This window comes from Mustelus asterias, chromosome 20, assembly GCF_964213995.1.
Source record: "Mustelus asterias chromosome 20, sMusAst1.hap1.1, whole genome shotgun sequence".
Classification (NCBI taxonomy): Eukaryota; Metazoa; Chordata; class Chondrichthyes; order Carcharhiniformes; family Triakidae; genus Mustelus; species Mustelus asterias.
In genome coordinates this window covers 1,439,165-1,467,072 of record NC_135820.1, presented here as the reverse complement: position 1 = coordinate 1,467,072, position 27,908 = coordinate 1,439,165, and the positions used below count along the sequence as shown (strand labels likewise).

General features: G+C 47.3%; 1 protein-coding gene across 4 annotated transcripts; it reads left to right on the top strand.

The window, feature by feature from the left end:
* Nucleotides 1-5,723: 5,723 nt before the first annotated feature.
* On the top strand, nt 5,724-25,961 carry LOC144508370 (E3 ubiquitin-protein ligase TRIM39-like). 4 transcript variants are annotated; one of them, XM_078236225.1, is made up of 8 exons: nt 5,738-5,866; nt 6,506-6,591; nt 13,051-13,414; nt 14,563-14,753; nt 15,696-15,791; nt 19,071-19,304; nt 20,867-20,889; nt 22,453-25,961. In XM_078236225.1, the coding sequence occupies exons 3-8, from the start codon at nt 13,108-13,110 to the stop codon at nt 22,607-22,609; spliced, it is 1,008 nt and encodes a 335-aa protein (XP_078092351.1). In that variant the 5' UTR covers nt 5,738-5,866; nt 6,506-6,591; nt 13,051-13,107; the 3' UTR covers nt 22,610-25,961. The 4 variants fall into 4 exon arrangements, with proteins under 4 accessions (XP_078092354.1, XP_078092351.1, XP_078092353.1 ...); XM_078236227.1 differs by lacking the exon at nt 20,867-20,889 and having other exon boundaries at nt 19,071-19,328; XM_078236226.1 differs by lacking the exon at nt 6,506-6,591 and having other exon boundaries at nt 5,760-5,866.
* Nucleotides 25,962-27,908: the final 1,947 nt, after the last annotated feature.

Here is a 27,908-nt window from a genome sequence, read left to right as displayed (position 1 = left end):
TGCCCTTTCCCTTTCCCCCCCTTCTCCTTCCCTTTCCCTTCCCCTTCCCTTCTTCCTTCTCCCCCTCTCCCCTCTCCCTTCCCCTTCCCTTCTCCTCCCTTCCCTTCCCTTCCCTTCTCCCCCCTCTCCCTTCCCTTCCCTTCCCTTCTCCCCCCTCTCCCTTCCCTTCCCTTCCCTTCTCCCCCTCTCCCTTCCCTTCCCCTTCCCTTCTCCCCCCCTCTCCCTTCCCTTCCCTTCCCTTCTCCCCCCTCTCCCTTCCCTTCCCTTCCCTTTCTCCCCCCTCTCCCTTCCCTTCCCTTCCCTTCTCCCCCCTCTCCCTTCCCTTCCCTTCCCTCCCCCCTCTCCCTTCCCTTCCTTCCCCTTCTCCCCCCTCTCCCTTCCCTTCCCTTCCCTTCCCCCCCCTCCCCTTCCCCTTCCCTTCCCTTCCTCCCCCCTCTCCCTTCCCTTCCCTTCTCCCCCCTCTCCCTTCCCTTCCCTCTCCCCCCTCTCCCTTCCCTTCCCTTCTCCCCCCCTCTCCCTTCCCTTCCCTTCTCCCCCCTCTCCCTTCCCTTCCCTTCTCCCCCCTCTCCCTTCCCTTCCCCTTCTCCCCCCTCTCCCTTCCCTTCCCTTCTCCCCCCTCTCCCTTCCCTTCCCTTCTCCCCCCTTCCCTCCCTTCCCTTCTCCCCCCTCTCCCTTCCCTTCCCTTCTCCCCCCTCTCCCTTCCCTTCCCTTCTCCCCCCTCTCCCTTCCCTTCCCTTCTCCCCCCCTCTCCCTTCCCTTCCCTTCTCCCCCCTCTCCCTTCCCTTCCCTTCTCCCCCCTCTCCCTTCCCTTCCCTTCTCCCCCCTCTCCCTTCCCTTCCCTTCTCCCCCCTCTCCCTTCCCTTCCCTTCCTCCCCCTCTCCCTTCCCTTCCCCTTCTCCCCCCCTCTCCCCTTCCCTTCCCTTCTCCCCCCTCTCCCTTCCCTTCCCTTCTCCCCCCTCTCCCTTCCCTTCCCTTCTCCCCCCTCTCCCTTCCCTTCCCTTCTCCCCCCTCTCCCTTCCCTTCCCTTCTCCCCCCTCTCCCTTCCCTTCCCTTCTCCCCCCTCTCCCTTCCCTTCCCTTCTCCCCCCTCTCCCTTCCCTTCCCTTCTCCCCCCTCTCCCTTCCCTTCCCTTCTCCCCCCCTCTCCCTTCCCCTTCCCTTCTCCCCCCTCTCCCTTCCCTTCCCTTCTCCCCCCTCTCCCTTCCCTTCCCTTCTCCCCCCTCTCCCTTCCCTTCCCCTTCTCCCCCCTCTCCCCTTCCCTTCCCTTCTCCCCCCTCTCCCTTCCCTTCCCTTCTCCCCCCTCTCCCTTCCCTTCCCTTCTCCCCCCTCTCCCTTCCCTTCCCTTCTCCCCCCTCTCCCTTCCCTTCCCTTCTCCCCCCTCTCCCTTTCCCTTCCCTTCTCCCCCCTCTCCCTTCCCTTCCCTTCTCCCCCCTCTCCCTTCCCTTTCCCTTCCCTTCCCTTCTCCCCCCTCTCCCTTCCCTTCCCTTCCCTTCTCCCCCCTCTCCCTTCCCTTCCCTTCCCTTCCCTTCTCCCCCCTCTCCCTTCCCTTCCCTTCCCTTCACTCTTCCTCTATCTGTTTTTTTTTTCCCTCCTGCCACTCTCCAACTCTGTTTTCTAGTTTACCCATTTAGTTAGAAAACTCCTGTAATCGAGTGACCCTTTCCGAGGGAGCGGAGTGAGTTGTCTCTTGCTTTATTTCTCCAGCAGCAGTGGGCTTGAGCAGGTGGATGACTTACTTCAGAGGAAAGCAATGGTTAGTGAAGATATATTGTATATAGGATAACGGTTAGTGAGGAGTGTCTTCTGCACTATCCAGGAGGTTGTTTTATAAAGATATATATATGTTGCTAAATGAGGCCTAAGATCATTAAAATCGTGAATTCTGGTAGGTTTGGGCCACATCAAAGAGCTTTTTAAAAAAAATAATCCTACCTGAGTTGTTGATCTCAGTGTAAGGAATGTCAGTGAATTGTGACAGCGACATGGAGTGGGATTGGTTTGTACCTGCCTGCCCTCCTCTCTCTCTTGAGGTTCCTTCATCTCCGTGTCGCAGTTTCTTCAACCTTTTAATCCAGCATGTTGGTTGTAAAGTGAATAACCCAGTCCGGCACCAGGAACCAACAGGACCACTAGAGGAACTGCTAAACATGTCTGTCTGGGTGGGGGTGTGTGTGTGTGTATCTGTGTCTCTGTCTCTGTCTGTTCTGGGGTGGGTGTGTGTCCTGGGTGGGTGGTGTCTGTGTCTGTCTGGGTGTTGGCTTCTGTTCCTCTTTCTTTCCTCACTGTCAGTGTCATAAATTTATAGAAACCCTACAGTGCCGAAGGAAGCCATTCGGCCCATCGGGTCTGCACCGACCACAATCCCACCCAGGCCCTATCACCGTAACCGCACAGATTTACCCTCCTAATCCCCCTGACACTAAGAGGCAATTTAGCATAGCCAATCCACCTAATCTGCACATCTGTTGGACTGTGGGAGGAAACCCACGCGGACATGGGGAGAATGTGCAAACTCCATACGGAGTGATCTGAGGCTGGAATTCAACCCGGGTTCAGGGCGCTGTGAGACAGCAGTGCTAACCACTGCGCCATCGTGCCTCTCTTGTGTGTGTATTACTGTCTTTATGTACTTGTCTGTTCCTGTGTTTAGAATCCCTACAGTGCAGAAGGAGGCCATTCGGCCAATTGAGTCTGCACAGACCATAATCCCACCCAGGTCCTATCACCATAACACCACTTGTTTACCCTGTTAATCCCCCTGACAGTAGGGGGCAATTTATCGTGTCCAATTCACCTAACCCGCACACCTTTAGACTATGGGAGGAAACCGGAGCACCCGGACGAAACCCACGCAGACACAGGGAGAAGGTGCAAACTCCACGCAGACAGTGACCCGAGGCAAGAATTGAGCCCAGGTCTCTGGTGCTGTAAGGCAGCAGTGCTAACCACTGTGCCACCATGCCCGCCTGTTCCTGTGTGTTTCTCTTCCTCTCTCTGTCTGTATCCATTCCTGTGTCTCACTTTCTATAACTCTTTTTCTGTACCTGCCTCAACCTTTTCACAACTCTACTAGCTTAGTTATAGCCTCAGTCTTGCCAGTCGTAGATTGAGTAGAGAAATTCACTCTTTTTTTCACTTGACGCATGTTTGTCGGAAAGGTAAATTAAGGAGCTTGATTCTCATCACGCATAAGATAAAACAGCCACGTGCTCCACTCATTCCACATGCTTTAACTCTTAACTGAAAGCAGCAACCAGCCCTGGTTAGCTCATGCACACCATCAGACATGGGCCTAAATTGTCTTGTCCTCATTACCATCCCGTTTACACTTATGGGTGGGCAGTGATGGGGCAACAAGTTTGCAGTACCACCAAGTTACTGCTTAGCTGTGGGCTCAGCGAGTAGCTTTCTCTTGCTTCTGATCCGGAAGATCATGAACTGAAGGTCCACTCTAGAGACTTGGGGCCCCAATCCAGGCCGATAGGCGCATTGCCAAGGGAGTGCTGCACCAAGGGAGTGCTGCACTGCCAGAGGTGCTGTCTTTTGAATCGGACGTTAAACCGACATAAAAGATCCCATAGCTATTTTGGTAGAGGAACAAGGGGCAGAGTTCTCCCCTGTGTCCTGGGACCAATCTTTATCCCTCAATTAACATTACTAAAATACAGTTTATCCAATCATTAATACTTGCTGTTGTGGTATCCTGCTGTGCAGAAATTGCCATCTGAGTTTCATACATAACCAGAGAGATCCCATTTATTGAAGATAAAATGTACTCCTTTGGCTATAAAACGCTTTTAGACTTGCTGACATTGTGGAAGGTGCTATGCAAATGCAAGTCTTTTATTCTGTTGACACCAATCCGCACTGTAGCTTGCCCAAGAATCGAACCTGGCACCTCACCTGGTCTGATAATCTTCAGCTGCTTACTGGCGATACGAATGAGGTTGTTTTTCATATTCCTTATTCACTGTGCAAAGAACAGTGTGCTTAACGTGACCTTCAGACCCTCTTTAGGAAAGTACCTTGATGCAGAGATCCTGTCTGTTTGTGCACGTACATGTTTGCATGCATGTGCACACCTACATACGTATGTGTGTGCATGCCTGTGTGAGCGGCACGGTGGTTAGCACTGCTGCCAGCGCCAGGGACCCAGGTTCAATTCCTGGCTTGGGTCACTGTCTGTGCAGAGTCTGCATGTTCTCCGTGTCTGTGTCGGTTTCTTCCGGGTGCCCCAATTTCCTCCCACAGTCCAAAAGACGTGCTGGTTAGGTGCATTGATCCGAACATGTGCCAGAGTGTGGCGACTAGGGGATTTTCACAGTAACTTCATTGCAGTATTAATGTGAGCCTACTTGTGACACTAATAAATAAACTTAAAAATGTGCATGTCTATCTGTGCATGTGCATGCACGTATGCCTCCGTTGTGTTTGTGTCAGAGTGCCCCTCTGCTGTCTGGGTGCAAATAGATTCACACAGCTCTTAGTTCAGCTCCTCAGAGTCAAAATTGGTTGGGTGAAGATCAGAACATCAGTGACTGCTCCTTTCTCTGAGCCCCTCTCCCTTTTCAGTGCGATCATCTCTCTTGCAGCATCTTTATACAGTCGTTGATTCCTTGCCCCTCCCCTGCATTTATGTAGTGCCCTTGATACGGTAAGATGTCCCAAGGGGCTTTGCAGAAGTGATTTGTCAGACCCAGCCAAAGTTGGAGAGGCATTAAGACAGGCAATCGAAATCTTGGTCAAAGAAGTGGTTTTAAAGGGAGGGAGAGGGGTGTGGACAGTTTAGGTAGGGAATTGGAGAACTTTGAGCCTAGGCATGTTAGAGCTCTGTTTACTGGACAAGTTCCTGCCCAGCCTTACACTGACTCACGTCAGCTGTGCTTAACTTAAATCTAAATTATTAAATTATACCAGTTTTAATATTTAACTGTAAAAGTGTTAAGCTTTCTGATGTTTGTTGCAAGGTGCAATTAAGCTTTTTATGTATTTGAACAGTTGTTACTGTGGGATTTTCAGGAAAATGTTTGTTCACCTTCTGTGACACCAAAAAAAAGTTTTTGAATGTATAATTCTTCATGTCTGATAATGCCAAATAAATCAACACAGTTCAGATATTTTAGTGATGGACCGAGTTCTTATGTAGGGTTCTAAGCAATAGAGCACTCTCCCCATCAAACACTCCCAGGACAGGTGCAACACGAGTTTAGACACAGAGTAAAGCTCCCTCTACACTGTCCCGCAGTGTAGAATCAGTCTACCAGTCCCCCAGACAGGAACAGCACGGGGTTAGATACAGAGTAAAGCTCCCTCTACACTGTCCCCATCAAACACTCCCAGGACAGGTACAGCACGGGGTTAGATACAGAGTAAAGCTTCCTCTACACTGTCCCCATCAAACACTCCCAGGACAGGTACAGCATGGGGTTAGATACAGAGTAAAGCTTCCTCTACACTGTCCCTATCAAACACACCCAGGACAGGTACAGCACGGGGTTAGATACAGAGTAAAGCTTCCTCTACACTGTCCCCATCAAACACTCCCAGGACAGGTACAGAACAGAGGCAGAGAAAGAAATCTATTTTGCCTCATCGGCCACAGGGTGGATAGATTTTCAATCTCCCTTTGCCTCAGGGCGTGCCCTCCATTTTAGTGGGTGGGGAGATGGGGACAGGTCTTATCGTGTCACTGCAGATGTGAGAGACGGATTCACTTGCTGAGGCCACCTGCCTGGAGCTGTTCGGAGGACGAGGAGCTATCAGCCGAAGCCACTACCTGGTGTAGGCTCGTCGATGGAAATCCGAGGATGAAATAACAAGAAGCCCAGAATCAGCAGGGAGCTCAGTCGGGTGAAAGGCTACAGTGTGGTGAGAGGCTGTTTATAATTTCATTGCTCAAACGTTTACTAACGTGGGCGGCAGGGTGGCACAGTGGGCGGCACAGTGGCACAGTGGTTAGCACTGCTGCTTCACAGCTCCAGGGACCTGGGTTCGATTCCCGGCTTGGGTCACTGTCTGTGTGGAGTTTGCACGTTCTCCTCGTGTCTGCATGGGTTTTCTCCGGGTGCTCCGGTTTCCTCCCACAGTCCAAAGATGTGCGGGTTAGGTTGATTGGCCATGCTAAAATTGCCCCTTAGTGTCCTGAGATGCGTAGGTTAGAGGGATTAGCGGGTAAATGTGTAGGGATATGGGGATAGGGCCTGGGTGGGATTATGGTCGGTGCAGACTCGATGGGCCAACTGGCCTCTTTCTGCACTGTAGGGTTTCTATGATTCTAACTTTAAATTATAACGTTGATGGGGTGGGGCAGTCAGGAGATGAGCGACAGTGTGGGAGTTGGAGATAAGAGTGCCATTGAATATCAAAGGGTGGTGGGGGGAGGTGGTTAGACCCCCTCTCGTTAGAGTTGGGCTGGCTTTGAATCAGAGCTGTTGTTTCACGTCCTCCTATGATGCAGTGTTAGCCGATGGAACCTTTAAATTTTAAAAAAGGTCCCCTCCATTTCAGGAACTGCAGTAAGAAACTGAAAGTGAAAGAGTTGCTGCGAGAGGGAGAGAGAGAGCAGAACCAGGAGGCCAGTTTTCTTGCACCAGGTAAAGTCTGTCACTTAGCTGTGAATTTTAAACTGTCATTTATCGCCTTTGAGAGGCTCCTACTTGCTGATAGGTTGTTCCCCTGTGGTGCCGTTCAGAGATTTCTTAATATTTTAGCCAAATACGCGAGTGTTTGTGGGCAATTGGGGGATATATGGGGACTGCTGTTTCCTGGACAGGGCTGGATCTGACTCCAGAAGGAAGCTGACCTTGCCAAAGTGTCAAACCAGCATAGAATTTCACAACACAGAAGGAGGCTAGTTGGCCCTTCATACCTGTGCAAGAACTATCTAATTGGCCCCACTGCTCTGCTCTCTTACCCCGCCCCCATCCAAAGCCCTGCAGACAAGACCCGCAAGTATTTTATAATAACATAAACTGAAGGCATTTTTAGCATTAAGTATACTTTTGGATCCATTGTGGCACAGTGTTTAGCATCTGTACCTCTGAGTCAGAAGCTCTGGGTTCGAGTCAGTGTCCCCCCGAGTCCCTCAACATCTTTGCATAACAAAAATCTTTCGAGATCTCGGGTTTAAAAGTAACAAAAGGTTAAAGATTTTGAGGAGTACTTGTCAGGATGGGTGCCCCCCCCCCCGATGAGGAGGAATTTCTTCTGTCAGAGGGTGGTTAGTCTGGAATTCCCTCTCCCCAGAGGGGCTGTGGACGTTGTGGGTCTGATTCGATTTGAAGTTGAGTTAGATTATTGACTGATGAGGGAGATGAGAGTTATGGGGGATAGGCAGGGAAACACAGAACTGTAGAAAATCAGAGCAGGAGTAGGCCATTCAGCCCTTCGAGTCTATTTGCCATTCATTATGATTATAGCTGATCAACCAGTAACCTGTTCCCACATTCTCCTCGTATCATTTGATCCCTTTAGCCCCAAGAGCGAGATCTAACGATTTCTTGAAAACTCAATGATTTGGCCTCCACTACTTTCTGTGGTAGAGAATTCCACAGGCTCACCACCCTTTGTGGTGAAGACATTTCTCCTCATCTCTGTCCTAAACGGTCTATCCTGTATCCTCAGACTGTAATCCTGGTTCTGGGCACCCCTGTCATTGGGAATCTCCTTCCTGCATCTACCCTGTCTGGTCCCGTTTGAATTTTATAAGTTTCTATGAAATCCCTCTATATTCTTCTGAACTCCAGTGAATATAACCCTAACCGACTTGATCTCTCCTCATACATCAGTCCAGCCATCCCAGGAATCGGTCTGGTAAACCTTTGCTGCACTCCCACTATAGCAAGAACATCCTTCCTCAGATAAGGAGACCAAAACTGCACACAATATTTGAGGTGTGGTCTCACCAAGGCCCTATATAATTATCAAGTCATCCCTGCTCCTGTACTGAAATCCCCCCCACTGTGAAGGCCAACACACTATTTGCCGCCTTCACCGCCAGCTGCATCTGCATGCTTACCTTCAGTGACTGGACACCCAGGTCTCGTTGTGTATTCCCCCTCTGTCTATAGCCATCCAGATTATAATCTGCCTTCCTATTGTTGCTACCAAAGTGGATAACCTCATTTATCCACATTCTGCACCTGCCATGCATTTTCCCACTCATTCAGCCTGTCCAAATCCCAATGAAGCATCCCTGCATCCCCTTCAGAGCTCAACCTCCCACCCAATTTAGTGTCTCCTGCAAATTTGGAGATTACGTTTAGCTCCCTCAACTGAATCATGAATATACAGTCTGAATAGCCAGGTCCTGGCACTGATCCCTGTGGTACCCCGCTAGTTGCTGCCTGCCACTTGGAAAAAGACCTGTTGATTCCTACGCTTTGTTTCCTGTCTGCCACCCAGTTTTCTATCCATCTCAATACAATTCCCCCAGTCCCATCCGCTTTAATTTTACACACTAATCTCTTATGTGGGACTTTGTTGAAAACCTTCTGAAAGTCCACATGCACTGGCTCCCCCTCATCAACTCTACTAGTTACATTCCTGAAGAAATCCAGTAGATTTGTCAAACATTTCCCTTTCATAAATCCATGGTGACTCTGTCCGATCCTGCCACTGTTTTCCAAGTGCTCTGCTATAAAATCTTCTATAGTGAACTCGAATCTTTTCCCCACTAATGTCAGGCTGACAGGTCTATAATTCTGTTTTCTCTCTACCTCCCCTTTTGAATAGTAGGGTTACATTAGCGACCCTCCAATCCATTGGAACTGTTCCAGAGTCTATAGAATCTTGGAAGATGACCACCAATGCATCCACTATTTCTAGGGCCACTTCTAGGATGTAGATTATCAGCTCTCAGGGATTTATCGATCTTCAGTCCCATCAATTTCCACAACAATTCCCTGCTAATACTGATCTCCTTCAGTTCCTTGTCTCCCTGCGTTCCTCAGCATTTCTGGTGAGTTATTTGTGTCCTCCTCTGTGAAAACAGAACCAAAATATGTATTTAGTTGCTCAGCTATTTATTTGTTGCCTGTTATAAATTCCCCTGTTTCTGACTAAGACCTATAGAAACTTTTAGTCAGTTTTTAAGTTCCCCATAAGCCTACTCGCATACTCTATTTTCCCCCTTCTTAATCAATCCCTTTGTCCTCCTCTGCTGAATTCTGAACTGCTCCCAATCCTCAGGTCCGCTGTTTATTCTGGCCAATTTGTTTGTCTCTTCCTTGGATCTAATACTATCTCTAAATTCCCTTGTAAGCCATGGTTTGGCCACCTTTCTGTTTATTTTTGCACCAGACAGGAATGAACAATTGTTGCAGTTCACCTATGCGTTCCTTGAATGTTTGCCATTGCCTATCCATGGTCATCCCTTTAAACAACGTTCCCCAATACATTATAGCCGACTCATACCTCATCATCAGAGTTTCCTTCATTTAGATTCAAGATCCTGGTCTCAGTCAACTCTGTCACACTTATTATGGTTGCTCACCCCCAAGGGGTGTCGCGCAACTAGATTGCCAGTTATTCCTTTCTCATTACACAATACCCGGTCTCGGGTGGCCTGTTCTCCAGTGGGTTCCACAATGTATTGTTCCAGAAAACCATCCCGTACACACTCACAAGGATTGCTCCTCTACGGTATTGTGACTAATTTATCTAATATGTAGTTTAAAGTCACCCATAATTACAGATGTTGCTCATTCGCATGTCTCTAATTTTCTGTTTAACGCTATCCCCTTGGTGTTCCTCAGCTCTATCCATACAGATTCCACATTGTTGGAACTAATATCCTGCGTCACTGTTAATTTCTGCTCTCACCAGTAATGCAACTCCGCCATCTTTTCCTTTTTGTCAGTCCTCCCTGGTCACCCTGTAGCCATGGTTCCATATTCCAAACAAGATCATATCCGTTAACTATATCTGTTTGTGTGATTAATTCATCCACTTCATTGCGAATGCTCCACACGCATTAAAGTACAAAGCATTAAGTCTTGTCTTTTAATATTCCTTGACCCGTTCCCATTATTTTTCCCTATTTGATTTTTCTGCTTATCACTTTTCTTATTTCCCTTCTTGTCTTTTATTCTTGTCCGTGTTTACTCCTCTTCTGACTCCTTGCAAATGTGAAACCATTTTAGTTTAAACCCTCCCCAATCACTCTAGCAAATACTCCCCCTAGGATATCAGTCCCAGTCCTGCACAGGTGTAACCCATTCAATTTGTACAGGTCCCACCTCCCCCAGAACCGGTCCCAATATCCCAGGAATCTGAAGCCTTTCCCTTCACATGGTCCCTTCAGCCAATTATTCATGATGTATCCTGCTACTGCTCTTCTGACTAGGATGTGGCACTGACTGGTCATAATCCTGAGATCACTTTGCTTGAGGACCTACTTTTCAACTTTGTAGGACTGCATCCCTTTTTTTTACCTGTATCACTTGTACCAATGTGCACCACGACTACTGTAGCTGCTCTGAGACATCCTTGACCCTAGCACCAGGGAGGCAACATACCATCCTGTTTGTGGCCACAGAAACGCCTATCTATTCCCTTACAATTGAATCCCCTATAATTATTGCATTCTCTCACATTTTACTCTTCTCCCGTGCAGCAGAACCTTCAGCTCTCCTGCCATGACTTACCCCTTTAAATTAAACCTTTTGGAAGATACATAAAATCAAATAATTTACTTGGGGCCCTTCTTCCCGTATCCTAGTTACTACAGAATATAGCCCTTTTAAACTATAATACCTAAAATAACAACCTTACAAATTATAAGCGATACAAGTAGTAAATACTTACCTGGAACGGTACTCGCCCAATCAAATGCTTCTACTTGCCCCGCATTACATTTTAATCCTGATGTCACTTAGGAGCTCCAAGCTAGCTCTCCGATTTCCCACTGCACTCTAATGCTATTTTTAATCTCTCGGTAATCAGCTCTCTGCCTTGTTTGTTTACTTATTTATTATTGTCACAATTAGGCTTACACTAACTGTAATGAAGTTACTGTGAAAATCCACTAGTCACCATGCTCCTGTTTGGGTATACCGAGGGAGAATTTAGCATGGCCAGTGCACTGAACCAGCACATCTTTCGGACTGTGGGAGGAAACCAGAGCACCCGGAGGAAACCCACACAGACACGGGGAGAACGTGCAGACTCCACACAGACAGTGACCCAAGCCGGGAATCGAACCTGGGTCTTGGTGCTGTGAGGCAGCAGTGCTAACCACTGTGCCACCGTGCCGTCCTGTGTAGCCACTATTCCAGCTCTAAGTGCTGCTGACTGTCTGTCTGTCTGTCTGTCCCAGTGTTGCAGTGTCCTTTTGCTTTCTCTCGGTGCTGCTGTGGTGTTAAGGGCATATCAAGATCAACTATAATATTGAATGGCTGAGAAGGTTGATGAGCTGAATGGGCTAATCCTGCTCCTATTACTGATGAACAATTGATCAGTGCTATTTCTGAGGAAATCTCTAAACCTCTTTGTGTGGGAGTGTTTCCTAATATCACTCCTGAATGGTCAGCCTCTCATTTATTAGACTCTGCACCCTGGTTCCCCCCCCCAAGACTCCCCGCGACAAGTGTAAATAATTTCTCTCTATCGACCCCTGACTGTTCCCCTTAATATCTTGATAACTTTGAGCAAATCCCCCTTCAAGTGTCGAAATTCCAGGGAACACGAGCTAAATTTGTGTTTAATCTCTCCTTGTAGTTTAACCCTGAGAGAGCTGGTATCATTGTAGTAAATCTACACTGCGATCCCTCCATGGTCAGTATATCCTTCCTAAGGTGTGGGGTCCAGAACTGTTCACACTGACTCTGGGTGTGGTCTGCCCTCTGCTTTGTGTAGCTGAGGTGTGACCTTTAACCCCTGTTTTTCTAGTCCTCAAGATAGAAGGGTTAGCTTTACATTAACCGTTGAAATTATTTTCTGTACTTGAGAATAGAAAGCAGATCAGGCCATTCAGCCCCTTGCTACCTGCTACACCATTCAACTGGATCACAGCTGATCATCTATCTCAATGCTATTTTCCTGCACCATCTGGTTCACTAATTTCCTTTAGGGAAGGAAATCTGCCTTCCTTACCTGGTCAGGCCTACATGTGACTTCAGAGTCACAGCAATGTGGTTGATTCTCAACTGACCTAAGGGAAACTAGGGATAGGCAATAAATGCTGGCCTAGCCAGTGATGCCCACACCCCATGAACAAATAAAAATACTTGTATCCTTTTGATAGCTTTAATGTCTAGAAATCCACAGCTCTCTGGAGTGAATTCCAAAGGCACTCAACACCTCTGAGTGAAGAAATTTATCCTCTTAGTTTAAAATGGCTGCCCCCTTATCCTCATGGTTCTGGACTCCAAGAACCAGGAGAAGCCTCCTTCCTGCATCTATTCTCTCAAACCCTGTATGAATTCTGTACGCTTGCACTTTTCCATGACTGTTTAATGATCTGTGTACCCAGACCCCTGCGGCCACCCTGCCCCAAGTCTGAGTGGCACAGTGGTTAGCACCCTCACGGTGCTAGGGACCCGGCTTCAATTCCCGGCTTGGGTCACTGTCTGTGTGGAGTTTGCACATTCCCTCCATGTCTGCGTGGGTTTCCTCTGGGTGCTCCAATTTCCTCCCACAGTCCAAAAATGTGCGGGTTAGGTGGATTGGCCATGCTAAATTGCACCTTAGTGCAGGGGGTTAGGAGGGTAATTACGTGGAGTTGTGGGGATAGGGCCTGGGTGGGATTGTAGTTGGTGCAGACGCGATGGGCCGAATGGCCTCCTTCTGCACTGTAGAATCTATGAAGTCTCTTTGGAGTTCCACTGCTCAAAGTTTCACCAGTTAAGATGGTTTCCCTATTAAATGTCATGGAGAGGTGGCTTGATTCTCTCTCTCTCGTTGGTCGGTACTTGGGTGGTGCGAATGTTATCAATTGCCGAGATTTTTGTCCAGCTTCGGGATCTGAGCAGTCACAAATAGTGACAGATTTGGTTCGTCCTGAGGTGGTGAAGTCCGGCGATAACTAAATGTGCATTTCTTGTTTCTCCCAGATCTGGCGCCCAGCTTCCTTTCCACCCAGCGGGGGAGGCCTCTGCGCTGCCTGAGCGATGGCCCAGTTCCTGGGTGATGATGAGGAGGGAGCAGCAGAGGGGAGCGCTTTTGGGGTGGAGCTGACATGCAGCGTCTGTATGGGACTTTACCAAGAGCCTGTGCGCCTGCCCTGTGAGCACAGCTTCTGCAGCACCTGCATCCAGCAGGTCTTTGCCACGGTGGAGGAGGGAGAGGATTACCGGTGTCCCATATGCAGAGAGTCCTACCAGGACAAGCCAGCCATGTCAAAGCACCTGGTGCTCGTAAGGCTGGTGGAAGCCTACAGCAAGATGATGAAGGATAAAGAGCGTCTCACACATCTGGGTAAGTCACAAATCTCCTTCTTTTCCATTGCCCTTCACCCAGAGGGTCTCCTTCTACAGTTGAGGTTCAGTTGATCACGTTTCCCAGCACCTCGGAGTCAGCAGGTTGTTTATTCGAGTCCCTCTCCAATGATTGGGGCATGTCACCTAGGTTCACTCTACCAGGGTCAGTAGTGAGGGAATGCTGCAGTGTTGCACATTCTTGGAATGTTGGTGCCGTCGGTATGACCGGAATTTATTGCATGTCCCTAATTGCCCTTGAAATTGTGTCTCTTGATGAGCTGTTAAGAGTCAACCACGTTGCTGTGGATTGGGAGTTGAGTAAAGCAGAATGGGTAGGGATAACAAATGCCATCCTTTTGGGGAACTGGACGTGTTATGACAATGCAAACATGAGACTTTGTATTTTATTCCAGCCATGTGAGTTAAATCAATTGAAATTTCCCAACTGGCATTGGGATTCAAACTCAACTCTGCAGCTTTAGTCAAGGCCTCTGGATTACTCGTGCAGTAACGTAACCACGAGGCTACCTTCCCCCTGCGGACTTTTAAACATTTCATTTATGCGATCTGGGTGTCGTTGGCTAGACCAACGTTTATTACCCATCTCTAATTGCCCCGTGAGAAGGTGGTGAGTGAGCCACCATCTTGAACCTGCTGCAGTCCCTGTGTTGTAGGTACACCCACAATGCTGTTAGGGAGGAAGCTCCAGGATTTAGATCCAGCGACCGTGAAGGAACGGCCGATATATTTCCAAGTCAGGATGGTGAATGACTCGGAGGGGAACCTCTAGGTGGTGGTGTTCCCAGATATCTGCTGCCCTTGTCCTTCTAGATGGTAACGGTCGTGAGTTTGGATGGGTGCTGTTTAAGGAGCCTTGAGTCGCTGCAATGCATCTTGTCGATGGTACGCATGGCTGCCATTGAGTGTCAGTGGTGAAGGGAGTGAATGTGTGTGGTTAGCGTGTCGATCAAGCGGGGCTGCTTTGTCCTGGATGGTGTCGAGCTTCTTGAGTGTTGTTGGAGCTGCACCCATCCAGGCAAGTGGGAGTCAGGAGGTGAGTTACTTCATTTTTGTTCAGTGTTAACTGCATTTGATATTTTACTGTGTTTTGATCAAGAATTGTGTTTTTCTTGTCTCCCTCTCCAGAGGAGGTGGAGGATTTACATGATGCTGTTGAGAACTGCTTGGGAGAGAGGGGCTGCCGGATTCACCGTGATGAAGTAGTGACTCATTTATGCTTCAAGGAGTGGGAACTCCTGTGCCCCTTGTGTGTATCGAGCGATCGTCATGAGGGCCACACCGCCAAGCCGCTAGCGGAGGTCACCAAAGATTGGAAGGTAAATCTACATCTTATAATGTAACCAATGGTAAGATGTTGAGAGGGTCAGCTGACCCAGTAGACAATGTTGGGCGGCACAATACTTGGCACTGCTGCCTCCCAGTGCCACAGACCTGGGTTCAATTCCGGCCTTGGGCAACTGTGCGCAGTCTGCACGTTTTCCCCATGGGTTTCCTCCGAGTGCTCCAGTTTCCTCCCACACTCCAAAGATGTGTGGGTTAGGTTGATTGGCCATGCTAAATTGCTCCTTGGTGTCTGAGGGATTACCAAAATGACAAGCTCTGGCCTGGTATAAATATAAAGCAGTTGGGGCTTGTGGGGAGTATTTGTGGCCTGAGTGGTGGTGTAATGAAGTTCCTTTTATTTAACCTTTTCTTTGATTTACTTTGAGAAGTTAGTTCTTTTATTGCTTGAACTGGAGTATCCTTACTGCTGGATGAACATTACAGGCTCCGGGAGTACATCGATGGGGAATACTCGGCGTTGGAAATAATTAATGTATTTAGCAAAGTGAATGTTGACATCGGCTTGACACCACTCAAAGGTGGCCCTTGTGGGCAATGTATTGTTGAGTCATTAACGTTCTAATAGTATTGATGCTGCACAAGTTTGTCTCAACTGTCTGTTCAAGTTGCGTTTGGATGATGTTTGGGAGGGTTTTAGTGTTACATGCATCTGCATTAGTGCTGTGCCTGTGCTGCATTGGTGCACCATTATCGCTGTGCTTCTGTTGCATTTTTGCTGGGATTGTGTTAGCGCTTGTGCTTGGTTTGCTCGTGACTTTAGTGTGGCGTTACGCTTGGATTTGTGTGCTGTACCCATGCAGTTTGTGTCTCCCGGTGCTCGTTTGATTAACGGTTCTGCAAAGTGCCTCAGGATGACGAAGCCTGTTCAAATCGTTGTTCTATAAAATTGAAAGTCTTCCCTTCTCTCTGAGCAGAAGATGCTGCCAGATATCATCGAAGGTTTGGAGGAAACCCGCGCCAAGTTGTCTGTACAGATCCTGCAGTACACAGAGCTGGAGGAGAAAGCGAAGGTGAGATGATCCTCACCTGTTGCCTCTGCTGTGGAAACCACGTTTGTTAGCCTGTTTGAAAAGACTACATTTCAAAAAACTAATGGACCGATTTCAGTGAAACTTCGCACTAAGATGCGGCTCAGGGAAAACTGATCAGTTGTTGGCGGAGATGCAGATGTGGATCCTGGGACTTTATAAATTGATGATTCACATGGGACAGGGGTAGAGATTATCTTTCCTTTTGGAATGTTGTGATTCGTTTGGTTTTGAAAGCTGTTGATTGTTTTCGAATGTTGTGGATTGCTGCAGCTGCTGTGCTGGAATTTGATACAGCAAGCAGAGTTTTCAGAGCAGGTTGTTGGACATAGATTGACCTGCAAAGTCCGTAGAGATTCGGATTGCTGCCATTGCACAGGATTTGTAATATACCTGAAATGATAAAGGAAAATGTGGTTGTAAATTTAATTCTACTGACATGTTTTATGGGGCAAAAAGATCAGATAGAAGTGCATTAATTCTTAATATGTGGTTTAACGTTGAGTTAGCTCAGTGTGACGGAGATCTGCCTGATTGTCTCCTTCACTTGTTTCATCTGTGACTTTAAACCATAATTCAAGCTCTGTTGAGCTCAGCACAGAGGACTCGCGTGCTCCCAAGTGTTGCGAATCCAAAAGTTCTCGGCTTGATAGCAGGAATGCGAAATTGGCTGAGTGATTGGAAACAAGTGTGGTGGTGACTGCTTGTTCTTCAAACTGGAGTAGGGTTTACAGTCAAGCTTCCCCCAATCATGGGTGCCCCGCTATATAATAATGACCTAGGCCTGGATCTACAGGGTGCAGTACTGAAAGTTGCGGATTTGCAAGTGTTGTGAACCTTGAGGATGGTTTAGAATTTCAGACAGGTTGGTGGAATGGTGCAGATGAAATTCAATACAGGGAAGTGTGAATGGTTCATTTTGTTTTTTGGTAGGAAGAACGCGGAGGGTACAATTTGAAAGGTGCAGGAGCAGAGGGACCTAGTTGTGTATGTATATGTTCACAAATCACTGGAGGTGGTGGCCTGGGTTGAGAGCATGGTTAATGAAGCACCCTGGGCTTTATATAGATAGGAGCACAGAGTACAAAACCAAAGAAGTGATGATAAACTTGTTCAGCCTCAGCTGCAGTAGTGTGGCCAGTTGTGAGTGTCACACTTTAGGAAGGACATGGAGACATTGAGAGAGAGGCACCAGGAAAGATTCATGAGAATGGTTCCATGGATGAGGAACTTCAATGACTTGAATAGATTGGAGAATCTGGGGCTGTTTGTCTTGGTGAAGAGAAGGTCAAGAGGGAGAATTGACAGGTGTTCAAAACTCGGCTGTGTCTAGTTTGGGTAGATAGGGAGAAACTATTCGCATTGTGGAGAGGTCGAGAACAATGGGGCACAGATTCAGGTTGTTGTTGAGTGTCAAAGTAAAGACCCTCACTGCTTACCTGTAAGTGAATCGGGCAAAGTTTATCACCAGTATACACGCAGGGGAATTGATCTCTGTTGTCACAACAGAAAATGCTAGAAAATCTCAGCAGGTCTGACAGCACCTGGGGAGAGGGAACAGAGCCAACATTTCGAGTCTGGGTGACTCTTTGACGGACCTGAAGAGAATTGGAAGTAGGATGATATTTATAGTGTTGTGGCTGGGGGCTGGATAGAGGGCCAGTGATAAGTGGAGATGAGGGAGAGATGTCATGGAGTGAAAGACAAAGGGAACATAAGTGTTGGTGATCTTGGCTAAGAAGGGTGCTGATAGCAGCACATTAAGGATTCGGAAGAGAAGTAAGGAAACAGAGATGAGCAATATGTCCAAGGACAACCTGAGACGGGTAACAGGTGGCCCTGGTTTAGTTGGGGGAGGCACTCAACTTGCATCCGTGCTGTGGTAGTTAACCATGTCTGTTTCAACATGTAGCCTCCTTTGTTCTCCATATCGGTTCCTCAAGCGGAGGCGATCCATTCCGTTCCCGGCTCCGTATCTCTCTCTCTCTCCTCTCTCTCTCTCTCTCCCCTCCTCTCTTTTCCCCCCCCCACCCCCCAAGTCATGTGCCATATTTCTCAAAAAACACACATTGCAATTATCAGCAAGTTAGTGTTAACAGGCCCCAGCATTTATATTCTAAAATCCCATGGTTTCCCCAAATTGTCAAGTGATTTCATGATTCCCCCAACTTCAAGATTGTCAAATAAAGTAACTTTTTAAAATTCATTTGTGGAACATGGGCGTCGCTGGCTGTCCAGCATTTATTGCCCATCCCTAGTTGCCCCTCGACACTGCTGCCTTCTTGAAATGCTGCAGTCCACATACTGTGGGTTGACCCACAATGCCGTTAGGGAGGGACTGCGAAGGAACCCAGCGACTGCGAAGGAACGGCCGATATATTTCCAAGTCAGGATGGTGAATGGCTTGGAGGGGAACTTGCAGGTGATGGTGTTCCCAGGTATCTGCTGTCCTTGTCCTTCTAGATGGAAGTGTTCGTGGGTTTGGAAGGTGCTGCCTAAGGAGCCTTGGTGAATCTTGTAGATAGTACACACTGCTGCTACTGCTCGTTGGTGATGGAGGGAGTGAATGTTTGTGGACGGGGTGCCAGTCAAGCAGGGCTGCTTTGTCCTGGATGGTGCCAAGCTTCTTGAATGTTGTTGGAGCTGCACCCATCCAAGCAAGTGGGGAGTACAGCAGTGACATAATGAAGAAAAAAAATAACTTGTTTACACAGCAAAATAGAATCAGGAATGCAGTGCCTGATAGTGTGGTGGGGGTCGGTTGAGGCTTCCGGAAGGGAATTTCATCATTATCTGATTTGGAAATTAGCAGTAAATTGTAGGAATAAGAAATAAAAAGAATTGCGTTGGGATCAAAGCATAAAGGAGAGGCAGACTGGAATATAACCATAAAATGTAGTAGGACTTCAGGTTAAACTCACTGGAGGCACACAGGAGAGACTCAGACACAGGCAGGACACGCACACAAATACAGAGCCATGGACAGGAGAGAGAAATGGATCACAAAAGACAGGATCTGTAGGCCCAGGGAACTCGTAATCTGGATCATTATCTGAACGGTAAGAAACATTGCCAGGTGGGGGGAAGGCAGGGGATGGGACTAGGTAAATTCCTCCTGCAGAGAGATAGCACCTCTGTGCTGTATACATTCTATAATTCTAATTTGCCTTGTGGAGTTTCAGCCATCCCCAGGCATGTGTACTGTATGTGTCTGTTTAGTTCTCCAGGTTTTGACTGACTGCGTGCTTTCAATGTGCTCAGGGGGAGATCTCAGACGCTAAGGAAAGGACAGAGGAGCAGATCGACCGCCTGATCGAGTTCCTCCAGAATGAGAAGGAACGGCTGATGATCGACATGCAACACGTTGGCAATAGCCACCTGGACTCCATCCATGGACTGCAGGCACAGACCACTCACAGGCTGGAGGACTGTGGAAACACTATTTCCTCATTCGAGGAGGCATCCAGGGTCCAGGATCAGTTCACTTTTGTCCAAGTATGACTTTGGGTTGATCCACGGGTTCTGTGCAGTGATCTCCTTTGTCTCTTTCTGTGACTTTGTTTCCTCTCCTCTGCGTGTGCATGCGTTAGTTATTTCTGCAATTACCTGCAGTTCCCTATATTACTCCCCTTCTCTCCCTGCCACCTCATTCCTGGACAGTAGTGGGGCAGAGGCAGGCAAACTGCTTGCAGACATCCTGAAAGATGCTCAGAGCTGGGAATCGCCTCAGAGACAAACTCTCTTATTCTCAATCTCGCACTCACTCCCACAATCATACAGTCAAACACTCCCACTCATACATCTACTATCACACACAGGCAAGTGTATCTTCCCTGTCGCGCGCACACACACGCTTACAACCTCGCACACTCTCCTTCATACACTGACTCATATTTTCACAGACTTGCACGTTCTCATTTTCATACTCATTCACATTCACTCTCATAAACTACCACACACACACACACACACTCATTTTCACATGCAGTCACTCTCTCATACTTAAACACATCCTCACTTTCACATCCTATTAAACATTGTCTCTGATCCCCTGTTCTTTTACTCTTTCCCTCTCTCTGTTCTCGTTGTCTCTCTTCCTGTCACCATTTCTGTCCTTTGCCTCTCTCTCTCTCTCTCTCTGTCCCTATCTTTCGCCTTCCTCCTCTTTGTCCCTTGCCCTGTCTTTTTCTTTCTGCCTGTCTCTGTGCCCCTCACCTCTGTCATTTTCCCTGCCCCACACCCCTTCATTCTGTCCTCTCTCTACTCTTCTCCTTTCTCTTCCCCTTCCTGTGGCGCTTAGCTACTGTAAATCAGTATTCTCTTGGAAGAATCCTGAGCCTTTCCAAATGTGAATTTCCCTCTCGGGGAGGCAGAGGGGGTGTGGAAGAAATAGTGGGAGCCCCAATGTCCCCTTCTAAATCCCTAAAACACTGAATGAGATCAATTGTCACCAACCCAGATACAACCAGCAAACTCCACACCCACTGTGTTGAGAATGCCCACTTCCAGGAGCAATGGAGGTTGAGTGCCACATCTCAGCAATGACAACCTGATGGAGTTCAGAAAGACGCAGTGTGAGGAAACACACTGTTAAAGTGTCCACTTTGTCTGTAGCTGTATGACAGCTAGTTCTTGGGATCCATCTTGGTCCCCTGTCACTTCCTTCCACTGAATACAACCAGAGTTTAACAATTGATGAGTATGTGTTGTCAGTTTCTGCATTTTTAAAATTCTTTAATGGGATGTAGGCGTCACTGCCAAGTGCAGCAATATATTACAGATTAAACAATTGAATTTAAATTCCACCAGCTGCCATGGGATTTGTGGCTATTCCCCAGAGCATTAGCCTGGGTCTCTGGGTCAGTATTCCAGTGACAGGACCATTATTCTGCCCCCTCCCCACTCTGTAGGTGTGTGTGTTTAGGTGTCTGTAACAATGTGTTTGAGTGTGAGGGTATAAATGTGTTTGTATGTAAGGATGAGTGAGAAAGCGAGTGTGTAAATGTATGTGAATAATTCGAAGTAAAGGTGGTAATGTATCATTCTTTGTATTCCAGGATATGATGGATTTTATGCAGAGGTAAGATTCATTCATGTATAAACATTCATAGTTAGACGGGGAATAACAGGGATGGGTAGATAGATTACAGGAAATGAGTTACGCAGGGAATAGCAGAATGGGTAAAGCAGGCAATATCAGAAATGGGAGAGTTAATAGGGAAAAGCAGTAATTGGGAAAGAGGTAAAATCAGGGCATGTTGTGGGGGTGGCATTTTCCACTCCTTTTGGAGGAGGGGGAATGGTGGCAAGGGTAGAAAATCTCTCAGGAGACCAAAACCGGCGTAACAGTGGTGGGATGTCCCGGGTCGATTGGCCCTGCCAATAATGTAATGATGATCTGGGATCCCCATGCATACAGATTTAAATATCATCAGCCCACCCCCTCGTTCCCTCACGCTAATGTGAATCACGACTGAGCCCCATGTTGTACACCTGATGAGCACAGGAGGGGCAGAGGTGAGTGCAGCCTACTGCCTCCAGAGGGGCACGTGTCAAATACTGGCAGGTGGGGGTTATTCCCTGGGGTCACAGTTGCATTGTGGGGGAGAAGGGGGTGGGGACGGAGTTCAGTGGGAGGTGGGTTGATTCTATTTTTTAAAAATCAAAGTGCCCCTTTTAAAGGCCGGGTAGGTGGAGTGGGCTCAGTCAGCGACATTAAATCCTGGGATCCATCCCTTAACTTGTTTTTGCACTGAGTTGCTAAAAAATATGGTGAAGGAAGTTGTCCTTGGAGCTGGCTGCTCCCCGCCACCTCTCACCCCCACCCCCGCCTTGTTTTTCCCGTCCACTGTTCCAATCTGCAAACAAAATCAGAAAATTCCACCAAGAGATTGGGAGATATTAGAAAGGAGTCACGAGGATGCGCTGACATCATTGGCTGGGGTTCGCACTGCCTCAGAGCAGCCAAGTGATGGGCCTAGATGTCAATAGGGTTTTGAGCCTAGATTTCAAGGGAAGTGGCTCAGGGGAGCATCAATGCTAGCACGGAGCAGATGGCCCGAATGGCTCATGTCTGGGGGAGCGAGTGAAACAAGGCCAGCTTCCTTTGCCATATTTTTAGCCACTCAGTGCAAAAAAGGTTAAGGGATGGGTCCCAGGATTTAATGTAATTCTCTAATTATTCCACATCATTGGCTGGATTTCTTTGCCGGTGGGATCCTCCAGTCCCGCCGAAAGCACATCTCTGCAGCAGCTTTCCTGACGGAGTGGGATGGAATCCATGGGAAATCCCATTCTTGAAGGCAGATCAGAAGATCCCGCTGCTAGTGAGATGCACTAGCATGCTGCTGAGAAACATGTGGCAGGGAAAGCATGGAATCCCACCCATTGCGTGGGTTTTCTCCGGGTGCTCCAGTTTCCTCCCACTGTCCAAAGATGTGCGAGTTAGGTTGATTGGCCATGCTCAATTGCCCTTTAATGTCAGGGAGATTAACAGGGTAAATACATGGGGTTACAGGGATGGGGTCTAGTGCAGGCTTGATGGGCCAAATGGCCTCTTTCTGCACTGTCGGGATTCTATGATTGTCTTGTATTCACAGGCATTTCTGCCATCTCACCCCATTCTTTACCGTTAATTCAACAGGATGGAAACATTAGTAATTTCCCCAGAAGATGAGATTGTCCCCCCCACCCTGAACTTTGATGGAATCCCTTTACCATCAGTACTTGAAACGTGGAAAAATGAAGAAGCAAGGGAAGACTCCGACAATGATGATGAAGAAGACGAAGATTCCTATTAACTGCAGAATATATTTTACATTAAAATTGACTGTAAAAATATCATCTCACGCAGGCCACCTTGGCTCAATAACTTTCTGAACTGTAAATTCTACTTAATTCTGTGCAGTTGCTGCACTACCAGACCCCACTGGGGATGTTTGCCGATGAATGTTCAGTTCCATTCCAAATGCAGCAAGACCTGGACAACATTCAAGCTTGAACTGATATTTGGCAAGTAATATATGCCACGCAAGTGCCAGGCATTGGCCTTCAACAACAAAGAATCTAACCAGCTCTGACATTCATCAGCCTTACCATCACTGCATCCGTCCACTATCAACATCTAGGAGTTATCATTGAACTGGACTAGCCATATCAATACTGTGGCTACAAGAGGCTGGGAATCGTGTGGTGAGTAACTCAATTCCTGACTCCCCAAAGCCTGTCTACCATCTACAAGGACAGAGGTCAGGAGTGTGATGGAATACTCTCCACTTGCCTGGATGGGTACAGCTCCAACAACACTCGAGGCTTGACGTTATCCAGCACAAAACCTCACTTGAATGACACGCTAACCACAAACATTCTCTCCGTCCATCGCCAATGCACAGCAGCAGAAGTGTGTGGCATCTACAAAATGTACAGCAGCAATTTACCAAGGCTCCTTAGGCAGCACCTTCCAAACCCATGACCGCTTCCGTCTCGAAGGACAAGGGCAGCAGATACCTGTGAATACCAGCACCTGGAGGCTCCCCTCACTCACCATCTTGGCTTAGAAATATATCAGCTGTTCCTTCAGTGTTGCTGGATCTAAGTCATGGAACTCCCTCCCTAACAGCACTGTGGATTTGCACATCAGCAACTGCAGCGGTTCAAGAAGGCAGCTCACCCATCACCTCAGCGACAACTAAGGATGGGCTATAAATGTTCAAGTCCTAAGAACAAATATAGAGAGAGACTTGTGTATATATAGAAATCCATATTTTGTTGTTCGCTGGGAGGGCTCAGCAAGGTGGAACAATTATTCTTCTGGTAAACTGTTTTTTACTGGTGAGTTCCAATCAGTTTATAATGTCAATTTTCCATCTATCACGAGACCAACTAACTTCTGATCATAACAGCTCAGATTACAAATCATTCAATGAAATGTGATGCACCCCTAAGACACCAAATATTCTAGACGGAATATCGAGGTTCCACAAAGGATGGAATTCAGACAGTGTAGAGGGAACTTTACTCTCTATCTAAACCCCTGTCCTGTACCTGTTTGGGAGTGTTTGAGGGAGACGGTGTAGAGGGAGCTTTTGTTATGCACCTAGTTGATATAACCGGAAGGGAACATCCCAGAATGGAACCCTGGCTCAAAAGACCGTATCTTTTTTTAATCAAATGTGGAAAAACAGAGTCACAGGGCGATTAATTAGTTTTAACAATGGAAAAAATGGATTATAATACTATGCTCCTTTACTCTCCCTTAGCTTAACAAATACCCAAGGTTTTAAGATTAACACGGATGACTATGTATATTTGAAGTTAGAATGATCTAATCAACACCCAGATTTACCTTGATGCGTACAGGATGACACACTACTCTTTGAACCCAAGTTAGTATCTTTGGATTTCTCCTCCGAATCTGACCAGATGATTGTGACAGAAGGCTTTCTAATCCCTACTCCCGAAAACACGCTTTAAATTCTTCCCTCACAAAGGGCGGCACGGTAGCACAGTGGTTAGCACTGCTGCTTCACAGCTCTAGGGACCTGGGTTCGATTCCCGGCTCGGGTCACTGTCTGAGTGGAGTTTGCACATTCTCCTCGTGTCTGCGTGGGTTTCCTCCGGGTGCTCCGGTTTCCTCCCACAGTCCAAAGATGTGCGGGTTAGGTTGATTGGCCATGCTAAAATTGCCCTTAGTGTCCTGAGATGCGTAGGTTAGAGGGATTAGTGGGTAAAATATGTAGGGATATGGGGGTAGGGCCTGGGTGGGATTGTGGTCGGTGCAGACTCGATGGGCCGAATGGCCTCTTTCTGTACTGTCGGATTTCTATGATTTCTATGATTTCCCATTAGTGGTTTGCAATCCGAAATCCAGTCCAGGTTTTCCAAAGGACTCTTTCAAACAGACCTTCCGATCCACCTCTACTAGTGAATCCACTCCAGATTATATGCCAACCCCTTTTAGGATTTCTTTGTCTTGACTGCTTTTACACACCCACATCCTGATATCCAGCCACCAATTGCTCCGTAATTATTTCAATTAATGTCTCACAAACTGTACTAAATTATCACAAACCTTAGAACCACTTGAGATATCTTTCTGGCTTCACACCAGCCAGCTCTTTCTTTAGTTCTGTGATTTGAAATGAACAGTACTCTGTTCTGCTCCCAGTTCTTCTTTTGCTTCTTTAACTTCAGGCTTCCTGGAAACACATCTACATTCCTCTAGTTTCCTTCAGTAGCTGTTCTTTAGATTTCTGGCACTGACTTTCTAAATGATTACTGTTTTTTTTCTTCTAGCAAAGTTGAGAGCGATGTCCCCTCTCCAGCTGTCTATCTGCAACTGCCCTAGCTTTTCCGCTAAAACTAAAGAGCAAAGGAAACCTCTCCCCTCTTGGAGTCTTCCTGTTGCTAAGCAACTATATTCTTCACACCGTAACTCTCCATATCATGGTTGGAACTTAACACACAAACACCTTTTGTCCAGCCTGAAACTGCAGGTTCCTTTCAGGCAAAGAAACATTAAATTAAAACTATGCCATATTTCTAATTTTTCCCGATACAAATATAAAACCTTTGAAAATACCTTTGCTTTCCTAACACTATACTCTTTCTAACCCCGTGCTGTCCCTGTTCTGGGAGTGTTTGATGGGGACAGTGTAGAGGGAGCTTTACTCTGTATCTAACCCCGTGCTGTCCCTGTCCTGGGAGTGTTTGATGGGGACAGTGTAGAGGGATCTTTACTCTGTATCTAACCCCGTGCTGTACCTGTCCTGGGAGTGTTTGATGGGGACAGTGTCGAGGGAGCTTTACTCTGTATCTAACCCCATGCTGTACCTGTCCTGGGAGTGTTTGATGGGGACGGTGTCGAGGGAGCTTTACTCTGTATCTAACCCCGTGCTGTACCTGTCCTGGGAGTGTTTGATGGGGACAGTGTCGAGGGAGCTTTACTCTGTATCTAATTCGTGGAGTGTTTGGTGCTGGAATTGAGCCGAAGTTGGAAAAGGTTCCATATTCTGTGCAAACATCCCTCTCCTGAAGGTCACTAAACCAGAAAAATCTTCATCTATAAATTATATATTGTCTCATAATTAAATTGGAGTGATTAAATGTTCTAACTTGTTTGAATATAAGACCCACACCAATCAAGTGTTTCAGAGATCTTTATATATCAAAAAGCAGGTATTTTAGAGTGATTTACAAGCTGGAATCTAATCGAATGGTTTGTTTGGATTATATATGTAGCAGGGGTTCCCAATCTAGATTCCGCAGGTTCCAGGGGATCTGCGGGCAATTGACAAAGCTGAAAGAAAACACGCGAGAATGTGAGTGTGTTGATGTAGAACATTGCTGCAAAGATTCAAAAAAGGGGGGTGGGGTGGGGGAGAGAACTGAAAACCAAATTGTCCAACCTGTGGCCGGTCTATGAACATTGGCATCACTAGTCAACCTATGAGCAGCCAGCTCATGTGGAATCCTGGCTCTGATTGGCTGCTTTTATTTTTGGGGTTTTTTTCTGTTTTTGGGTGCCGAGCACAAAAATGGGAGGCGAAGGTCAGACGGCTGAGTGAGCAGAGAGACAGTATGTGTGACGGGAGGGAGGAGCGAGGGGGGGGGGGGGGCGGAGGGGGGGAGGAAAGAGCAGCATTGGAGGAGCGACAACGGCAGTGGAGGGCAACAAACATTCTAAGTAAGAAAATTGTGCGGTTTAAAAATAATAGGAAAGGCTGATGTGAGGCAGGACCATGGGAGGGGCTAATGTGAGGAGGGGCAGGGGAGAGATGGCTCTGAGGGGGATATTGGGGTGGGCATGTATATACTATGTAGTTTTATAAATATAGCTGGAAAGGACTTGTTTACATTTTGTTTCTGCTTTTACAGAAAAACCTGTCTTTAACATGGTAATGGATTTTGGGGTTCCCTGATACTTCTGGGAGGTCAGTAGAGGTTCTGTGGCTGGAAAAGTTTGGGAAACCTTGTATCGAATGTAGCTTGGTGGGAGGGGGTGCAAAGATGTACTGGGTAACCGCCTCACCCTAAGAAGTTCCCAGATAAAGATGGCCAATGCTTGGGAAGTTCTACACTGGGAACTGTTCTATAAAGTATGTAAATAGCATCGTAGTTCCAACTGTCTTGCATCAATAGTTACCCAGAAATATTTAGATCCAGCTTCTGATCATCTTTGTACTGACTTTCAACAAACATTTCAGGTCCCTTGTGTACACATCTGGCCGACAATGTGTGCCCAGCCCAGTGGCAGAGTGTCCAACACCTTTGATGTAAGCAAACGGTATTACTAGCACATTTTCAGAACATGAACACACAGCCACAGGGCATCTGCAGCCTTGTTGCGATTTCCTCTGTCTTACATATGCTATCCGACTGTTGACCCCTTTGGGTCACGTTGTCGTACCTGTTAATTTTCAGATACTTTCGACCAGTTTGCTTACTCTAAGGTTTTACCCCGGTGTCCTTATTTGCAAGATGGACAAAGGACAAACATAAGTAAAGGTTCAACGAGTTGATTAATAATAACACTATTAACCCTTAAATTACCCACATAAAACAAGAGGATACCCCAGATTCAAGTATACTACCTGTAAAGATGGTTTGGTTGAACTGCAGGCTCGATTCTGAGTCCCTCTGTCCCATCGTCACGAAGGTGAGTCTCGATGGCAGCTTCCTCCTTCGGTCAGTCTTCCGAATGGGCAAGGCCGTCTCCTTCGTCGAGTCTTCGCTCCTGTGTGTCTCAAAGTGTGTCCCATTATCCCCCAGCCTGCTTGCCTTTCCAGAAACTTCCCTGGCTTCTGGCCAATCAGGTTCCAGGAGGGGGTTCCAATACCCAGTGGGTTTCCTGATGTCTGCCTGACAGGACACCAGGGTCCGCCCCCAGGTGTCCCATCTCCATGCTGTTGCTTATGTATAACTTGTTATCAGGTATCTACAGGAACTCTTGGTGACAGAAAGTCTGGCCCGATTTGGGCTTCTAACAATAGGCTGGTGCATTTCAATGAGGTGCAATGATCTCCTGCTAAGTATCAGTAACGACCTTTGATGGGTGGTTGATGGGTCAGGCACAGACACGTTTGTGTATTTGTACAATTG